Source organism: Neovison vison, chromosome 2, assembly GCF_020171115.1.
Source record: "Neovison vison isolate M4711 chromosome 2, ASM_NN_V1, whole genome shotgun sequence".
NCBI lineage: Eukaryota > Metazoa > Chordata > Mammalia > Carnivora > Mustelidae > Neogale > Neogale vison.
This window is the reverse complement of record NC_058092.1, coordinates 19894768-19915049: the sequence shown is the minus strand read 5'-3', so window position 1 is coordinate 19915049 and position 20282 is coordinate 19894768. Positions and strand designations below refer to the sequence as shown.

Below are 20282 nucleotides of genomic sequence, written 5' to 3'. Positions count from 1 at the left end.
TGGGATGGGAGGGGGTTCTAGAAGGGTCTCCAAGGCCATGGTTAAGTAATTGAGGAGGCAACTCTCTCCAGTCTGCTTTTGGAGTCTGCAGCTAAAATGGAGCCTGCATCCATCTACACAGGGAGCCAGCCGAGCAACCAGCACTGTGGGAGAGCCAGGGAGACAGAGACGTAGCCAAGGGTTCCAGAAAGACTCTATACCACCCAGTCACTTCCATGAAGAAGCAAATATCCCATACCACCAACAGAAGATTTCATAATACAAATCCCTGACCTAAACAATACAAGCAGTGCATCACTGTTTCTGGAATCCTAGAAGGTAAAAGAGTTACAGCATTTCTGTGTCTCAGACTTGCCTGGCTCTGCTCTTGTGCTTCCTCTGCTTGAAATGCCTCACTGCCAGACCACCCTTTACCAGGCCGTTACCTTCAGGTCTCAGCTGAAAGGTGGCCTCCTCAGAGGAGCTCTCTCCCACTACCGAGCCACAACCAGCCCCCTGTACTATCCCATCACCCTGTTCTATTATCTTCATAGCACCTCTCACCACCTGATTGTCCTGTTTATGAATTTTACTGCTTTCATTGTCTGTTTCCCTCTTACAGAATATAAGCTTGAGAGAACGGGGGCCACATTCACTGAAGTACTACCAGCACTTACAACAGAGCTTTGCACGTTGTGTATACTCAGTAAAGATCTAGTTTATAAACCAGTTTGTTTAACCTAATACCTATAGTTTATGGATGTGGGAACTAGGCTCAGAAAAGGGGGAAGTGGCCAGCCTGAAATGACACAGCTGGTGGCAAAGGCAAGACTTGCATTCAGATCTCCAGGCTGGCTTTTCTTCCTGCCACTCCACACTATTTTAAACTTTCTTGGGTTTACTTCTTTCCCTCTCGTCCTTTTGTTCCACATAACTAAGAATATGTACAGGCTATGCCAAGAACCCTGCATAGGGCACACCGCATCTTAACAGCTCCTAACTACTCTTTCCTCTAATAAATTCCTATCTTATCTATTCGATTTAGTCCACAAAATTGGAGTCCTACCATGTGACAGGGGATCAGGATGTAGCTCTGAGCAAGACAGACACAGTCCTTGTCCTCATGGAGATGGTAGTAATATCTACCTCATGGATTCTCTAGTGCTTGGCCCAAAGTGCTTGATGAAGACAGGCTGCTGTAATTCCCCCCGAACAAATAGGGGGAAAGGCGGTGTTCCCACTGGAGGTGTGAAGAAGGAAGTTCAGCAGTTCTCATGGAGCCCTCACCATGCTGGGGAAACCTGACAACTCATTTCTTTCTGTAGCTGCCTTGCCTGGCTCCTGTACAATATCTGAAAATGTCCTTGGCCCCAGACTGAGCAGAGGAACAGACCCGTGTATCCATTCTCAGTAATTCAGTTTCATACACTAGACTTTCCACAGGCCCAGTCCCAGTCCCATGGGAATGATGGCATAGCTGACCCTGATCTTGGCTTTGAGGCCATGCCATTATGGGACAAAAGCGACTGCACTGGCCTCTGTCACTGCCAACTTAGCAGGCAGGCAGGGGCTAATAACCTATGATGACAGGCAGCTGTGCCTTCCCAGAACTTTATCCTCTGTCTTTTCTCAGTGGGCATTCACTGGCAGTTTCCAAGGGTGCTGGGTGACATTTAGTCCATCCTAAAATCTGGGGTGGCACCAATCAGGTTTTGGATGTTTCTTTTGGCCTCTGTTGTGTCATTTGAAGATGTCCATCCACAGCGGACAAAGACCGCACTCGGCCTATCAACTGCAGGAGTCAAACACTGATCTTTTAAAGGCCATGGACACTAAATATTTTTCACCCTTCCGTCAGTGTTTGCCTTTCAGTAGTTAGAAAACCTTGACCCCACTGAGAGGCGTAGAGGGAAGGGCCTTAGCCACTTGGGGGTGGCAGTGGCTGCAAGGCAAGAGAGCCAATGAGATTTTGAGTATTGTTTGGGCCAGACTTGGCAGCTCTCCAGCTATGAAAGAAGGTTAAGGTCATTTGGGGGGTGGGGAGGGAGGAGCCTGGGAAAGAACTACTGGCCACACCCCTGGGTTCTCTACTGGCTAGGTTCTATTTACTTCTCAAAAGCAAATTACTCACAGCTCAGTGGCTAGCAGTTCTCTCAGTCTGTGGTAACTCCAGTCGGAAACTGGAGACCAGGGTAGGCTCCCCCTGCATTGCAGGGGAGCAGATGAAAGGAACCCAGGAAACCAAACTCCTAGGTAATGCTCCACACATAGCCCAGAAATGCACTTTCTAGACTAGAAATGGAGCTCAAGAGGCCCAGTACAAAAATAGTCATTAGCAACACAGCTCACCAAAATATAGATATGAAAAGTTTCCCATGTAGTTTTTTTCCCAGAAGGGTCCTAGGAAGGTGTCTTGGTTGACGAAGGTTAGCCATTGTCTCTACCTCCCCCTCAATCAATAGAGAAATACTGATTCCTGTCCCTGACCCAAATATTAACAACCGCACTTTAAAAGCACTTAGCTTGATGAACACTTGATTGAAATTCTTGGGACAATTTTTACCTCATGCTGACTACGACAAAAACCAATCTTGCCTGTTGAGCTCCGCGGCTAGATTCAGTTACTCCTGCCTGTCCTCTGACCCAGGAAGGAGGGCCTCGGTTGTGGAACCTCGCTTGGTGCTTGAGCTCAAACCAGCCGCTTTCCTCAACGGTAAAATGGGAGCCAGAATACTGAGTCCCAGGCACCGTCCTCGATCCCTTGCAGGATGATGTGATGAACAAAATCTGATACACAAGTAGGTACTCACTAGAAAACTTGTTTCGGGTTTCACTTCGAAGGGTCCACAACAACGGTCATTTTCTGTTACTGCTGTGGTCTCTTCATTGTTTCCCTAAGGAAGGAGATGAACAGAGAAGCTGTATATTGCAACATTAGCCTTATAAAAGTAACCACATCTGGCCAACATCTATAATTTTACTCAACAACTATTTAAGTGGTCACCCTGTGTCATAGGACCCAGATGTAGCAGTGAACAAAATAATAATGCTCTCAGTTCACATTATAGTGGGAGACAACGGGTGAGTATGATATATGGTTGACCCTTGAACAACAGAGGGTTTGAACCACGTGGGTCCACTTACACAGATTTTTTTTTTTTTTAATAAGTGCAGTGCTCTAAGTGTATTCTCTCCTATCATTTTCTCCCTCTTCCTTGACTGTAGGCATACTGTCTATAATACATATAAGCTACAAAATATGTTAATCCACTGTTAATTTATCAGTAAGGCTTCCAGCCAGCAGTAGGCTATTAGTGTTCTGTTTTGGGGGAGTCAAATTATACATGTATTTCTGGGGGAGGGAGCACCTGGCTGGCCCAGTCAGGATGACCCTTGATCTTGGGGTCATATTTTCAAACCCCAGGTTGTGGATAAAGATTACTTAAAAAACAAAAAGATAAAATAAAGGCAACATTTGTAAAATTTGAAAAAAAAGTATACGAGTATTTTTGCCCAGGGAGGGTGTTGGCACCCCTAGCCTCCTCACTGTTCAACTGTACAACAGGCTGGATGTAACAAGGGCTACAAAGAAGGCAGAGAGGGAAATCAGGCAGGGGGGCAGAGATTGCTATTTTAAATAGGGCGGATAGGGAAGGGTTCACCGACACAATATTTGAGCAAAGACCTGAAAAAGAGGACTTCAGCCAAAGAGTTATCTGGTCAAAGAGTATTCTGGACGGAGGGGATGGTAGATGCAAAGGCCCGAAGGCGGAAACGTCCCTATGTGGGGGAGTGAGCAATGGGGAGGAGGAAAGGGGCCCAGAGGGCTAACAGCAAGCCAGACAACCGAGGGCCTTGCACGTCATTCTGAGGATCTGGACTTTACTCAGAGAAGACTGAAGGATTTTGATTGTAGGTTTTAAAGGGAGTGTTCTGGTTGCTGTATCAAGAATAGGTTCAACCAGGCAAAGCAGAAACAAGGTCAGTTTGGAGGAGATTGCAAGAATTTTACAACCATAGGGTAGTGTCTTGAACTATAGTGGTAGTGTCTCGACTGAGGGCTCTTTTTTGGAGAGTGCAAACAGACTGGGTTCGGAAATGAAAATAGTTTTTTGTTTTGTTTTGCCAAGCAGTGGAGTTGCTGTTTACTGGGAAGAGTATGGGAAAAGCAGGTTTCTAGGGGAAGATAGGGCATTTTAGCTCAGGGGTGTTCAAATTAAACTTTCACACAGTTAAGTTGGAGGCTGCCTTGAGATAAATGCTTGTCTTACTGTTAAAAATTTTCTCGGGGAACCTGGGTGGCCCAGTGAGTTAAGCCCTGCATCAGGCGCTCTGTTCCTGGGAGCCTGCTTCCCTCTCTCTCTGCCTGCCTCTCTGCCTACTTGTGATCTCTGTCAAATAAATAAAACCTTAAAATTTTTTTTTTTTCCTTAGGAAAGCAGATATCCTCCCTTAGTCAACTATTTCCAAAAAACCCCACTTTTTCCCTAGAGTATCATCAATTTCCTTGGCTACTTACACCCATTTTATTTCAAGGGGTAAGGTGCCTTTTATGCCTTGAACCACCTATTGCAGATGAAATCATCGCAGCCACTTTCTTCGATTTACTTACACTGTGGAAGGTAGAGCGGAACATGGTGCAGAAACGACAGGGTCCAGGATGCCACCATTTATGAAGAGAGCACCAAGAGAGATTTCCAAGAACAGGACCAGCCATCCCCACCGCACCCTACCCCGCTCCCCCTGCCAAAGGTCAAGCTGTTAACTGGTTTGAAAACAGTAAAAAGCCTCACAAACGTCTTACCAAGATTTAATGTACATTTATTCTTAACACGTGGAACATATAGTATAAAGATTTCATACTGAATAAATGATATTCATTAAGCCAAAAAAGGAAAAAAGGAGGAATTTACATCAAGTTTTAGCTACATTGTTTGAAATACAAATATGCAGATTTTATCACTGAAAAAATCTCAATTGTGTTTCTTCATCAGGGAACTTCAACTGAACCTAGAACTTTTTCACACCTCGATTAGAAAGAAAACAAAACAAAACAAAAACCCAGAAAAAAATAAACTATAAGTTGATTGGCTGCTGAGACAGCAAGGACTTTTTACAGAGACCTGTACAGCATCGCACCAAGAGGGGCGATGTCTGGCAAGAGATTAAATAGCTGTGTCTCGCTTTGTGCAGGTCACCAACTTGTTAACTCGTCATACTATAAAGGGGCAGCTGGGAGGGGGACCAAACTGTGGGGATCCAAGGGTATGTGCAATGTACAACGTCATATATATACACACGTGGCAGCGCAGCCGCTGCAGCTAAAGGTTAAAACCAGTTCTAAGAGGTGATCTCAGGGTTATTCATACAATCAAGGAGGAGAGAAAGAGGTCAGGGTGTTGTAGGTTCACACATGATACTTTGGGGGAAAAGCCTTTTTTTTTTTTTCTCCTCAACATTTAACTAAAAACATTTTTAAAAACTACAGCTTGCTGCTGACCCAGCGCTTCTCTTGTTTCCATGTGAGACATTATTATTACAGTATGTTTACAGTATCAGGTGTACAGTACAGTACATGGAAGGGTCTACACTCTACTGCACAGGCCTCTCCAGTGAACAGGGTCTGTCCACAGCTGCGAACTTCTCGGCTCCTGCAAGATTGTGAATGTACAACAATAAACCACACACAGTTCAGCAGTCACCTTTTTTGTCCTTCAGAGGTTTTTTTTTTTTGTATTTTTTCCTTTTTTTTTTTTTTACCATTAAAAACAGTTATGAAATGTGGCATCCCGTTGATGCAAGGGCCGGGAAAGCCATTTTTATTTTATTTTTTTTTTTCCCCAAACTCACTGTAAACGACAGTAACTTTGGTTAAAATAAAAAAGTCTTCTATGTAGGCAGAGCTTTGTCTTTTCAAACAGGGTGGGGTCCTGAGGGGGGTAAGGTGAGGACAAGGAACAGAAAGGTATGAGGTGGGGGGTGAGGGGTGTGGAGAGGAGGAGGAAAGAGAAACAGGAGAGACTTTTTACCCAAGGGAGAAGCTGGACAGCACAGGGTAAACTGGATTCTGAGGTGGTTTTGCATAAATAAAGGGCAACAGTCAGTTTCTAAGTTCTCCACACACGCACACACACACAGGGAGGGAGGTGTCCCACGGCTGTCATGACTGGCCAATCAGAAACAGTACATCACAAATGACTTGTGAAACCAAGGAGTTCATCAGCGGCGATACCGAGATGTCCAACAGCCGTGACTCGTACAGCGTGAACTCCGAGTGGTTTTCGTCCACCTTGGCCAGGGCCAGCAGTGCGCGGGCAGCCCGCCGCATCATGTCCACACTCGTCGGCTCAAAGGGTGGGTTCTGCATGTGGAGCAGGCTGGCCTGGCTCTGCTGGAACTGCGTGGCGGCGAGGCTGTCCTCCAGGAAGCCGAGGAGGTTGCCGATGCTGCCCTTCTGCACGGCGATGGCGCGGGCTGCCAGGCTGTCGCCCTGAGCCAGGTTGGCCAGCAGCACCACGGCCATCTCCCGGCACACTGGGTTCTTTCGGTCACTGAGGAAGCGCACCATGGTGCTATACAACTTCTCCAGGCGGCTGAAGGGGGGTGTGGCCAGGATCAGGTCCACATTGTTGTCCTGGATGCTGAGTTTGCTAAGGGTTTCCAAGACCAGTCTCTGGGGGGAGAGGACGGCGTTGGGGCCCAGGGTGGAGAAGGGGTCCTGGGCTTCAGCGGAAGGGCAGACGGCCCAGTGTAGGAGTCCGTCCAGGACAGGCAGGCAAATGCTCTCAGGGTATGGGGAGAGGTCCAACTGGCCCGAGATGTTGGCGAGCGTGACCAAGGTGTTTTCCCGGAGCATCTCCAAGCAGTCCCACCACCACTCCACTTTGTTGCAGCTCACCCCTTGGTCCTGCTCCTCCTCCTTCTCGTAAGTCAGTGGTGCCTGCTTCCGCTCTGGGTGCTTATGGTGTAGGAGGATCAGCTTGCCCAGGATCAGCAGCAGCCCTGGGTGTTTGGACATCTCAAAGTCGTTGCCGGGCACAAACGACAGGCTTCGGATGGTATTGGAGACACAGACACAGCGCTTGGCGAGGGAATCCTGCCAGTCCAGAAGGGTACACAGTGGGGTCTCATCTTTACTGTGGGGTTCGTCCTCTAGGATCTTGATGTTTCGGTGGCTCTGTGCCGGGCTGATGCCGAATGGAAACTTGCTGCTCTCCTTGGTGGCCTCTGCACTCTTAGCTCCCTCCTCGGTCAATGTGCTAGACCGGGTGGACAACATGTCATCCATTGTGGCTGTGATCCGTTTCTCTGGAGGGCCATCAGGCGGGGGGCCCTCCTGTTCTGTTGTCCCTGGCATACCCTCTGCTGCCGTGACCTGTTTCCGGGTGACTGGTGGGCAGGGCACATGAGGCCGGGTCGGCAACAGCTCTGTCTTGCTCTCAAAGTGGGTCTGGATATGCTCAGTGGTATCCCCCCCACCAATCCGCCAGTGCAGCAGGCCACTGTCAAACTCCTGCACGCGCCCAAGCTTATCTGAGCAGTCCACCACAAACGGGTCATTCTTCTGCACGATCTTTACCGGAAGCTTGTCAAACTTACTAATCAGTTTCTCCTCACTACTCTCTGAGGCTGCCTTGTCCTTGCCCGAAAAGGCCATCTCCTCGTCATTTTCCACTACTTCCTCCTCTTCTTCCTCCTCTAGTTTAGGACCTAGAAGGTCTTCCTCCTCCTCCCCCTCCATGGGGGCTGGACTAGATGCCTTGCTGAGTCTCCCAGGGTCCAGTAGTGTTCTCTGTCCTGGGTCACCCACCTCATACTCCTTTAAAATGCCAAAGATCTCGATCAGGCAACGTCGGAAATATTCCACAAGGAGCTCTAGCAAACCTGGGAGCTATAAGAGAAAAACAGGAAATAAATGAAGAAAAGTGGGGCCAAAGGAGAGAATCCATGACCTGAGAGGCCTCCCGTGGTCTTCTACCTAATCTCCCCCTTTCCTTGTACGTCAGACAACCGTATCCCTGCGAGAGACGGAGTTGCTCCTTTCCCAAAGGCTCTCCACAGAGCAAGTCATTCAATCTTTCCTGTGCCCAGCACACAGTTCTTCCTTCTGTTTGACCGATCTTCTTGTAAGCCTGCCTCCAGCAGGAAGGACATGTTGACCAATAGCTCTGCATCTCACCATCTCTTGGCCTCCTCTTCCCAGCCAATCCCTGCTTTTCCTCACCAGGCCCAGCTTCCTACCTGCTGGTCATTGCCAATGTCCCTCTTAGGACACTCTCTATACTCCACTGCCAAGCACAACCCAAGGCTTCAAGACGAGCTGAGAAGGGGTAAGCAGTGTGGACAGATGTTCACCTACTCTCTTCTCCAAGCTCCCCAACGTTCCAGGAGGCTGGACCTCCATGAATCAATCAGGCAACATAGTGAGTGGGATAAGGTTCAGTCCTCCAAACATGGGACCAAGCTGGTGGTAGGCTGACCCAAGTTCCAGCTTGGATCCTGTATAGGCCATCTACCTCTAGAAGGAAACACTGAATCTCCAGTCAGATTCATCTCTGGCTGAAGAGAGTAAAGCAGAATGGAAAAAATAAGGGCTTTAGAATTAGAAAGATCTAGGTTTGCATTCTGGCTTTTCTAGGAACTAGCCATGTGACTTAAACTCTTCAACTTGTACTACTTCTATCTTTCCATTGAACACGAGGGTAATTCCTACACCTGACATGGTTGTTCTGAGGTCTAAATGAATATTCCAAATGCCTGGCATATAGAAACTGCTCAATCAATAGCTGTTCCTTTGCCTTCTCATGGCAATTTTATGAAATGGACATAAAGTCAGGCTTTGGAATTGGAAAGACCGCTGACAGCTGTGTGAACTTTGGCAAAGGTAAGACTCTGAGTCTCTTTACTCATCTCTAAGAGGTCATATTGTCTTGGAAGGCTGTTGTGAGGATGACATGAAAGAAAATACGAAGGACCTAGCACAAAACAGCGGCACAAGAAACGGTTAACTCTTCAATGCCCCCCAGTCAGCTCAATAGACGGGTTGGTAGGTACTAAGGATGATCAAAAGAGTGGGATGGCGTAGCAGAAACTCTTCTCAGCTGTCGGGAAAACTCAAGGCGCACATCCTGTGGAGAGAGGACCTGGAGAACTGCTTCTGCAACAGCGTAGTTAAGATACTGCCACTATCGCCACCCACAAGCAGACTTCACTCCACTTCCCCTTTATGCATCAAGAGAATGGGGTCGATAAGGACCGCCCACGTGCGCAGCAGATGAAGACAGGGCAGAAGAAACTGCATGGCTCACTAATAAACACCACAGGTTTTTCTTGATAGTCTTTTTTTTTTCTTGGTAGTCTTGAAAGTTGGTGTCTTCACTCACATCAACAGAATCTGCATTTCGTACCAGTACCAAAGGTTTCTCCCCAATTCCCTTTGAAGTCAATCCTGATACCTTACACAAAATTATTATTGTTCTCAGTGTTCTGGGCCCATGGCCAGTGGCAAAGTACTGGCATGGAATCAAAGCACTGGCACGGAAGATACCAGAGAGTGAGCGAGAGAGGGGAGACCATGTTGGCTGGGGCTGGCTTAACTCCCCATGTCACTCAGCGCAGTCTACTTCAAGGAGATCCCAGACCCTCCCATTCTGCCCATCTTTCCCAGGCACCTGTACTCACCTGACTGAGGTTGAAGGTCATGATGCTGTTGTCATCGTACAGAAGGATGTTAATGGTGTCTAATGCCCACGTGCTCTCGGCCAGCAGCCCAGACTTGAGGGACATCATTACCCGCCATGCCTCCGGCGTTCCTGAAATAAACCTCCATGTCGCCCATCTACCAAGCCCAGGTTGGCTGGATGCTCCCCCAGGGCTGGCCCATCAGTCCAGCTACTCTATAGGTTAACACATGGCGGGAGGCAGTTCCTAGCTAGGAGATGCTTCTAGGCCCCCTTCTAGGACATCACTGCATGGAGCCTGCCTTTTGGTAAAGCCTGAAATAAGCCTTTCTCCTTATCCAAAGTTCTCTGGCTCTATTTTAGACAACACTATACTGGAATCTTATCCCATCCAGAATATTAGGATTGGAGACAGAAAAACAGACAAGATTTTTAGGGGCAGATGAAGCAACCTGATCAGGGAGGTCTCCTTACCGATGTCTTTCATTGTGAGCCGCCTCCTCTGCTTCAACACAGGCTGTGTGGCTTCGACAGAGCCAGGTGGGAAGGTAATGTCCCGCCGGATCATGGGTGGCTGCACGGGGGTGGGTGCTATGTGCGAGGCAGGTACTGGGGGACCTGCCTTTTGCATCTTCATCCCAGAGTGTAGGAATGGAGACTTGCTAGGAGAGGTGCGATTCTCCATTGGCCGGGGCAGGGGAGCGGGGCTGGATACCTGAGGAATGTGATTCTGCATGCTTGGCGGGGGCTGGTAGTTGGATGGAGGGGGCCTTGTCATGGGGGGCACGGGGGCAGAGGGACCATATGGAGGCTGACGCGTGCCATGGGAAGGCCACGGGCCTTCATGGTTGGCCCTCTGATCCGTATGCAGCATTTCATCTGTTCGGTTCACGCCATGATAGGCAGGGCCCTGGGGGGCAGAGCCAGTGCTCTGCCTGTTGGTGTAATTGTAGGTCATGTCATTACGCCCCTGCCACATGGTGCCTTGCTGAGTGACCTCAGCCGATGCTTGGATGGGGCCGCCCATCATCTGCGGTGGCATGTTCTGCTGGGCATTGGAGCCGGGGGGTGCAGAGACACGGTCTCGGCCAAACTGGAATGGAAACTGGTTCTGGGGGCCGCCCGCTGGTCGGCGCTCAGTAGCAGCGGCAGCAGTGGCAGGATAGGCGTTGCCATACTGGTTGTACACATCTTGCTGAGGGGAAGGCTGGGCAGCTTGCTGCTGGCTGGCAGGCTGGGGCTGGGCTGGGGGCAACTGCTGCTGCTGGGGCTGCCCCTGCCCTGTGCTGTACGGCACGCTGTACATCTCCCCTTCGTGCCGCTTGGCGGGAGGGCCGTACGTGCCATCCATTGGCCGTTTGTAATTCTAAGACAGGGACAAGCAGAGGGGAAGTTAGTATTCTGCGTGCAGGGACCCAAGACCCACAGCTGCCAAGACAGCTACAGCAGACCCTCGCCGGGCTTCTGTGTCTCCAGAAGAGGACACGGATTCCAAGGAAGAAAGGAATCACCTTTACAAATGATCTTTTGAAACTGTTTCTGAAAGCAAAAATCAGTCCCTATTTCCCCCTGGTTCTCCCTTGCTCTAGGTAGAAAGACGTAGAAAAGTTCAAAAACCAAAACACGGTTGGTTTCTGGCTCTTTTGGGGGAACTGGAGAGATTGGACTGGAATCTAAACAGGGATGAGTTGGAGGGCTTGGCTCTTCAGCAGAACCATGTGGGTGGGAGAAAACTGAAGTATCTAGAACAAGCCCTTCTTACACTTTTCAACTTGGGCCTCGAACCGACTCCTAAGGGGAACCTGTGTGTCAGTGCACCCTGCTGTCCTCACCTGCTGCTGCTGCTGATACATTGTGGTCTGCTGGCTGGGGAAGGGGCTGCCGGAAGGGGTGCCTTGAGTGGAGAACTGATTGCCATAGGAATCATGTCTGTAGGAGGGAGAGAATCATAGAATCAGGGTGGGAAATGGCAAAGCCTGAGCCAAAGAGACACTAACACCAGCCTTCCCTCACCGTTGCTGCTGCTGCTGCTGCTGCGGGGGGTAGCGGCTGGGAGAATACATCCCCGAGTCTGGGTTGGAAGGCATGAGATTCGGCTGTGGGGCTCCAGTGCCCATGTTTCCCTCGGGTCCTATTCCAGGATCCGTCCTAAACACAATTGGAGAAGTGGACTGAGTCCAAAACAGCTGTGGAGGGCTGGGGTGGGACAGGAGCAGGGGCCATGCTCACCTCACTCTGTCATAAGGACCTCCATAGGGATAGTGCTGTCGCGGTCCCATCGCCACATTTCCCAGCCCAGGGCCGGCAGCTCGGCTGTAGGGGTCTCCCATTCCGCCATTGGGGCCCTGCCCTGAGGACATGAAGGGATCGCTCCCTGGCGCTGCATGTAGAAAGGAAAGCAGTGAGCAAACTGGTAAGCCAGCAAGCCTAGCAACACACACCTTGCCTGCCCCAAAGACCAAGCCCTCTTCAGGGCTTTGGCTTGCTCCTACGGTTTCCCTGACAGGTTCAAAGAGATCTAAAGAGACTCCAATCAGCAAAGAGCTCCTACTTGTTGAGGTGTGATGAGGTGTGGCCAGGGAGAGGGAGACAAGGAAGGAGGTAGGGACGAAGAGTGTTACTTAGTCTGGGAAGGCCGTATCTCTAAGAATGGCTTGACAAGAACAACCCTGAACCGCTCAAGATATCCCCCCATTTCTCTGGCTCTGTCCTCAAGCAGTTGGTCACCTTTCCTCATGCCGCCATAAGGATCCTTATTTGGCTCGTAGGACATGCGCCCCATCATGTCAGAGGTATTCATACTGGGCTGGTACCCAGGATTTGGAGTCATGGAATTCCGCTTCTGGAATGTGGGGTCACTTCCATCAGGAAAGGCATCCTGGATCCCGACCGAATTGCTCCTGCTCCAGAGTGAGGAAAGCCAATTAAACCCCAAATAAAGCAATTCCTCCAGTAAGCAGGGCGTGTGAGAGACCTTGGCTGGCCGGGAAGAGCAGGGACACCTCGGGCTGCACAGAAGCTCCTGCAGTTCCGCCCAGGTCCTCCCAAGCCCCTTGCCCCTGCTCCTGGCCTTACCTCATGCCTGGCAAGGGCGGGATCTGACTGTGTGGTGTGGATGCTGGAGTTGGTGGCTTCAGGTCTCCTCCTTCTGCCATGGAACTGCTCGTTGACTGAGGTGTCTGCGGCCCCTGCATAGACCCAGATCCCGCTGTGGATAGAGATGTGGGGTGAGCCGGAAAATCTTTAACTCTCACAGAAATACACAAATGCCCTGGGGTCTCTTTCGAAAGGATCGTTACAAGGCTAAAGCTGGGCTTCTTTAAAGTCTGAATCGCCCTTCTCAGCAGGGGATATGTAAGGCCAGGTAATAAAGAAGGGAATTTTGAGTTTTCTTTTCTTTTCCTTTTTTTTTTTTACAAAGGCTCCGTGCCCACTGTGGATTCTGATGTGGGGTTTAAACTCATGACTCTGATCAAGACCTCAGCTGAGAGCAAGAGTCGGATGCTTAACTGACTGAGCCGCCCAGGTGCCCCGGGGAATCGGAGGTTTCTGTTGCTCCTTGCTACTGTTCACATCTGGAGGAGTAGCGTGGAGATGCCATCACCATGCTAGGGATTTCCTTGAGTCTCTGCCAGCTTCCCTGACTACTTTTCTTTACTTCCCCAAGGACCATGTCTAACCTACTAAAACCCTGTAATGCTGGTGTACAAGTTCCCAGTCAGAGCCCCTGGAATCCTAGGTAGGAAGGCTCCATCTTGTCCCAGACCTGCAGTGTACTTTAGGAACCTAGGCGCTCCCACTCAACAAACATCTAGCACAGTGTCACCTCTCAGGTTTCAATGTTCCTCCAAGCTGATGCGAGCAGAACTACCAGTAATTAATGTTTCCATGAGTTACCATCCCCGGCAGCAGATATCCCACTGCTTAGGCCTCCCCAGCTGATGAGTCATCTCAGGCACTCATTACACCCTCAGAGGTCAACACCAGGGCACATGTGTTTACACCCACCTTCTAGGAGCCCTGGCCTTCTTCCCTCCCCATGCTTGCTCAGGCCCCAGCCTCCTCTAGAAAGGAGGGTGGGCAGAGGCACTCCCATCAGCAAGTTCCATTCATATCCCCTCCCCAACCCCTCCTTCCCATTCATTAGCATCTCCGCTCCCTGGGGAACTCAGGGCTCTAGTCTGAGCTGCATTCTAAGGCGCTGACATCAGTGGGCCAAAGCTCCCAGATGGCCCTGCCTCACTGTGATTTGTCAGACTTCCCCACTCCTCTGGTGTCCCTCCTACTCGCTAGTTTACAAACATTTGGCAAGATGCCAGGTGCACAACGAAAATTAAAACTTAAGGGCTGCTACAGACTACCTCTCAAGGGAGTCGCCACTGGCCGCTGCTCTTCAGTTCGATCACCGCGGTAAGGCCTGGGGTAGGGCAGGGCAGAGCAGCCATCCCTAGGGCCAGGCACTGCTGCATAAAGGAGCCTGGACCCTTGAATGCTACCCGTGAAGGGTGAGCCTTAGTGGGCTGTGCACCAGATCCTTACCAGGAGAGGGAGGCTGGATCTTGGGCTGGGACTTCTTGGAATCAGCAGCTGCAAAGATGTCTGGGGGAGGGTCTTCTCCCCGTTCAATCTTGCACTCAAAGGCATAGAGACACTGGATGTACTGCTTTTTCAAGGAGCTGGCAGCACTGCTTGAGGTGCCCACGTTGAGGTTGGTCGCCAGTTCCCGCCATTTTTTGTTCTTGTTGACCTGTACAACCAACCAGAAGAGTCGAGGGCCATCTTCCACCTGGTCTTTCTGCTCACAAGCCCCAAACCCTGTCAGGCTACCAGGCACTCATCTCTCATGGAATAGCAGTTAATCAACCAAAGTTAAGCCCCCTTGGTGCAGAGTCCACAACAAGTGTTAAATCCATGGCTAGCTTCCCTCTACCCTTAGCAGGCTCTATTTACAGATCACAGCAACTAGCAGACAGTGCTTATTGAAAAAAGGGCAGATTTCACATCACTATTAATGGGAGAGAACAGAATTCGGAAGGTATGATGCTTAACACAAGTACAGTACTGAAAAGGGCTGTGCAAGTCACCATCAGATCCAAACCCCTTCAAAGGCAACAATAAAAATCAACATTTTCCAAAATAGAGGCATGGGCAGTATCAGCTACCACTCTGCTTGACTTACTTCGTCAAACTGGAAGTTTCCATATCTGGGGTGTTTTCTCATTGTGGGCCTCTTTGCAAATTTTACATTCTTGTGCCTCTGCTGTCCTGCTTTTCAGTGACATGTCACAAACTACAAGCTCCCTTTCCTCACCAGTCACTGTCCTGGTTGTCCAGGAGATCCTTCAGGCCCTCTAACTTCTCTGTGCCCTCCCAGTGGCCAGCCTACACGTGTCTCCTTTCCTAAGCTTCAGGACACACTGACCAAGACCATTCCCCAATCCCTACAATTAGATGGTCTTGCTGCTCTAGCCGGTAGGTGTCCTTCTTCATGTATTCTCATGCTTAACTCATCCACCTCAAAGGCTGGGAACACCAGCTTTCTAGTCCCAGACCACACAGGAAGCTCAACATGCTATGGTCTGTCTGCTGACCTGGTACCTACGATACCGGAGAGAAGAGTGATAAGGAAGCAAAGAGAGGGACAACCTACATGGTGGGGAGGTGACCAGGAACACTTCCAGAGCAGGCTACCATCTGAGCTGAAGCCTGAAGGTCGGAGATGGCGCTGGCCAGGTATATTCCAGACTCTCCTATATCTGTGCCAATGCAGGCCGGTCAACTGGATGACCCCCTCCTCTACCTACATCCTACTAAGCCTTCACAGAGGCTCAGGACTCATCTTCTGCCTTCTTGGAAGCTTGAAAAACTAACTCTCTCCTCTGAACTCGCACTGTCTTTAGCATTCAATTACATCCTAGCCCCTAAAAGGCTGGCATCCTTTCGCCAACCGGAAGACAGGCGCAGGCTTCGGGATTCCCTCTGGACCGCATCCTAGGTTCGGTGAATCCAAAAGCCCATCCAATCGAAAGTATGCCGAACCTAACACGACGCACCCCCTCCCCCTTTCCCTACAGGCAGGAGAAGCCCGCTTTGGAGAACTCAATACCGGGGAGAATGACAGGAATAAGCCCAGGGTCACCTCAGAAGCCTGCTGTGGCTTTGCTTCCCACGCCAGTTATGTGGCGGTGTGCACGTGTCTTGTTTTGTTTTGTTTTCCTTTGTGGGGGAGGGGAATAAAGCCTGAAGGGAGAAGGAATTCATAACTGACTGTTGGTTGGCTTCATTCCAATCACTTTCTTTTCTGCTGGTGACAGCTGTTTTCCTCTTCTGATTTAGAAGGTTTGGAATATGTCTCTCCCCGCCACGCCTCCCCCTGAGCTCAGCCACAAACTCAGATCCAACAGCAGGCTCCTGATCTGATGACTACAGAAATACACATAGGAGGAAAGTTTGCAAAGCACAGCACTGCCTCAACTCTTTGCCTCCTGGGCTGAGTGTGAAGCAAAGCTCTAAGGCCTCAGAGCAGGGGCAAGGTTCAGGGAGGTATTCAGTTCAGAGGTTTTTTAGCACAGACTAATGCATTCACGTCAGTATGCCATATGGAGCACCTAAACACAACTTCCCCACCTACTTCATCCCTCATAAGCTATTTCTATCAAATAGCTCCTGAAATCCCATCTTCACTGGGATTGGAAGGAAAGGGTCAGCAACTACCATACCATCTTACAGACCAATTTACACGGCAGACATCTTGCTGCAAGCTTTGAGTGTTAGTTCTAGCTTCTAATGGTCTAGCAGGATACACACTCTCCCTACTTTACAAGTAAGAAAGTTAGGGCTCAGAGTGGTCATACACCTTGATTAAGGTCACATGTGTTGTTAAGTGGCTAAGAAAGAATTCAAAACCAGACCCATCTTTCCAAACCATGTCCTTGCTTACTATGCCAAACTGCCTCCCGCATTTTCCCTACCTTTGCACCCCAGTGAGACCCTAGACATATGGTAAACTCAATACTAATACATCATACTACCCAGGCAGGTCTCAGCCTCCTCTTTATCTTATCTTCTAGAAGCCCTGTGCTTCCAGTCTGTCAGTATGTGCCTCAGAGAGCAGGAGACGGTGATGTCCCTGTAGGAGGCTTGGCACCAGGTGAAGCCACTGAGTACCTAGAGAGAGGCTTGTTGAAACCACAGAGGAAGCCAAGTGCTAGGCACTCACCTGAGTCAATCCACCAATCTCCTTCACAGACACATAGAGGCGATAGAGGTCCAGAGGTTTCCTACCCACAGCAGGCAGATTTGTCATGCCCATGGCCTTCTCCTCCGTGAAGGCCAGATAACGGTCCACCCACATCTTCCTCTCAGGCTCACCACCCAGCTCATACAACTTGGTGATCTTCTCATTGGTTGTAGTAGAAGAACTGGATTTCTGGAAGGGGCAGGTCAAGATTCATAGGAACTGGTCAGATTCAAAGCCTATGCTAAGGGTGGTCTCAGAAGTCCTTTGATTAGGACGGTGGTAAAGCTTCTTATTCTGGGGCAGTCACTAACATGTACCTTGCTTTTTGCAAGGTCAAAAGACCAAATGGGAGCTAGAAATTCTTCCTGTAAAGGAAGGAAGCTAACATTGCCTATGTATTATGCATTGGGTGCCATGCTAGATGCCTTTATATATTAAGCATTATTAATTATCCTCCTCTTAAAAGATAAGGAAGCAGGCACAAAGAGCCTGTTCCTAAAACTCACTGCTCTTAAGTAGCAGAGCTAAGTGTCAAACCCTTATACACCTGACAACAGTGTCACTATACTACCCCCGTGCTATTACCCAGGAGCCTGGGCATGCTGTCAGAGACTGTTTCAGAGAACTCAAGAAAATCAAAACGTGATTTCGAGACAATGGGATGGACTCAAATGAAAAGAAACTTCCTCCTGTCAAGAAAGGAAGGGTCCTCCTAACCTGCCTGAAAGGCTCTGGATGTTAATTGTCCTGTCCCAGACAGGAGGATGGCTACGAGGGCCTGAGAGCCAGAGGTGAGGGTCCACAGAATGTGGCAGCTGTACATTTTTATTTCCCCAGCTTTACGAGATAGGGAAAATGGGGTATGACAAAGGGCAGAAATGTTTCAAACACTGAGCAGGTCCCCAGACTGCCATACAAGCCAACAGACAGCACACTCAGGACCATCCTACTGGGAGGCCAGCAAGGACCCAAACCCCCACCTGCCTCATCCTCCTCTTTATAGAACACAGGGCACCAACCATTCCTGCTGCTCGGAGGAAGGTCCAGGAAGACAAGAGCAACTAGTTGCCCATGGCACACACCACCTACCAATGCATGAGGACAGGGTGCACAGTTTCCCAAAGGGCAATACAGAGAATTTTACACTGCAGGCCTGGCATTTCCTCTATCACAGACAGCTATGAAAACATTGTGTTAATTCTATCAGGACCCTTTAGGCTAACTGAAATCTATCAACGAGCTATTAGCCTGGGACCCTCCCTTCATGATTAGAAGAGGCAAGAGCAGACTTTTCTGAAATCTAATCCGTGTCATAAAAGGCTGGAGTCTAGTCACCTTCTTTTCTTTTTCTTTCCTATCCCTGGAGAGGATGGGACAGAGAGGTGAGAGGAGTCAGGATATAAATCATTACCTTGGATTTGGATTCTGTCTTGGGTGTCCCATCTGCCTTATTGTTCATTTTGGTGGCTGGAGTTAACTTGACATCCCCAAGGCCCATCATCTCTGGGCTGGCTGCCATCCCTATAAAAAAGAAAAAAGATCACAAGTCCAGTAAGTTTGAAATGAAGATCATTCTAGAAGAAATTCCTGGGTGAGCAAAGGCTTGGACTTACCTGCTGAATTGTTGGCCATGGTCCCACCCATGGGATACGGGGGTCCCTGAGGGTTGATCATGCCAGCCATACTATTAATCCCTTGTCCGTAGGGAGGTCCAGTTCCCATCATGCCCCCCTGGTTCATATTGGGGTAGCCTGGTGGCCTGAGGAAGAAGATGGAAAGTGAGAGACAAGAGTTAGAGACACTGAGCTTTCAGATTTGGACCTGAGCTAAATAGAGTTTGTGAGCCAAGATCATCTAGTAAGGCTTAAAAGGAAAAAGTTTATGGGTTTCCTAAACCACAACCATGTACCACCTGACCTAGACATTCCTATCTACTACCTCCCATGAAAGGTTCTAAGATGGCTCAGGCTCCAAACAGGAAACCATAGCTCAATTTTAAAGGATACAATCCTTGAAGAAGGGACCCCTACCGTGTCTCTTAAGTACCACCTCCCTCCAGGCACTTCCAGTATCAAATGTGTTTCCATTTAAGGGCCCTCTCTACGGCAAAAGGCCTAGATTTTACCACTTTGTCATGTCAAATCCCAAACAATCTGGACCCCTCACGGCACAGCACCTGGACATGCTTTCTTGATGGATCTACTGCTCTAAGCTTCCATCATTCTGAAGTACTACCAAACCCATCTCTTTACCACTAATTACCCTATTCTACCTTAGTTCATCAGCATTCCAGTGACAAGAGTCACTGTAAGAACTGTAGCCACCAACAATGGGGTACACAGACAAAGTCTTCAAAAGCCAATGGAATCATATTCACTGAAGTGAAGAGCCACCAAAGTGAGTGTCCAAGGGAGAATGGATGAATCTTCAAGGTCATTAAACCAAATCACATGAGCTCTCTGCACGTTAGTGCCAGATTCAAACACAAAGAACCACACAGAACAGTGGAGAAATGGCAAACCACAACCCCACCATCCTCCATTTCTCACACTACAGATCCAAGTCATGTGTATCATTAAAATCCCTTGGGAGACCAAAACAACTAGGTTGACAGAAGAAATAGAGAAGCTCTGAAAACTTATTTTAGTCATCAAAATAAGCTATGCTTTATAAAAGTTCTTGACATACAATGTCTGGTCATGTGAAATTTGGTATCAATTGAAGATGCTTAAGAATCAGCACTTTTGTTGGTTTTCTTTTCACTGCAAGGAAACCCAGTTTTCTAAAGGGCTCTCAATAAAATACATATTTACCAAAATGGCATGGTTCAGATCCAGAAGCATCTCAACAACCCAAATAACTTTGAAGTTTATTTCTTTCTGCTGACACCCTCTTCACTTCCTAGGCCTTACCTGTTTTGGATAGAGTTGGCAGCAACATGCATGGCGACAGCAGTTTCTTGAGTTTTCCGGTTCATGCCCCCTGGTGGGGGACACATCCCTGACCCAACCTGAGGTGGCATATTGGCCATGTTAGGGCCATAAGGCCGGTTGCCCATGGAGGGATGACTTATTCTCCCTGGAGGGAGTGTGCCATAAGGTGGGATGCCAGGTTGCCCATGCATCTGACCTCCAGCACCCATAGGGTTCATGCTTCCGGCCATGCCTGCACTGGGGTAGTTAGCATTGGGCAAGGCGTTATAGTTTGGCTGCCTGGGGTAGCCTCCTGGGAAGGAAAGAAGAAGAGAAGACGCAAAGACTGGTTAGTGATTCACTAGCAATTCCTTAATCTTGCTCAGCTCTAAAACTCCAAAAATAATAAATGATAGGAATCGCTAGCTATTTGATTTGATAAAAGACCAACTTCATTGCAGCCTTTACCCC

At 49.1% G+C, this 20282-nt stretch overlaps 1 protein-coding gene across 4 annotated transcripts in view; it reads right to left on the bottom strand.

The window, feature by feature from the left end:
- Positions 1-4779: 4779 nt before the first annotated feature.
- ARID1A (AT-rich interaction domain 1A) overlaps positions 4780-20282 on the bottom strand; it is a 69676-nt gene continuing 54173 nt past the window's right edge. For 3 of the 4 annotated variants that reach the window (XM_044237515.1, XM_044237511.1, XM_044237513.1), the window contains exons 8-20: positions 19812-20124; positions 18513-18658; positions 18311-18420; positions 16879-17088; positions 14199-14406; positions 12735-12867; positions 12387-12562; positions 11889-12039; positions 11673-11807; positions 11492-11588; positions 10134-11025; positions 9661-9791; positions 4780-7870 (exon numbers count right to left, since the gene is read on the bottom strand). In XM_044237515.1, coding sequence (XP_044093450.1) covers positions 6140-7870; positions 9661-9791; positions 10134-11025; positions 11492-11588; positions 11673-11807; positions 11889-12039; positions 12387-12562; positions 12735-12867; positions 14199-14406; positions 16879-17088; positions 18311-18420; positions 18513-18658; positions 19812-20124 — 4433 coding nt within the window. In that variant the 3' untranslated portion in view covers positions 4780-6139. The remainder of the gene's footprint in view (positions 7871-9660; positions 9792-10133; positions 11026-11491; positions 11589-11672; positions 11808-11888; positions 12040-12386; positions 12563-12734; positions 12868-14198; positions 14407-16878; positions 17089-18310; positions 18421-18512; positions 18659-19811; positions 20125-20282) is intronic. The other variant, XM_044237512.1, reaches the window with a different exon arrangement.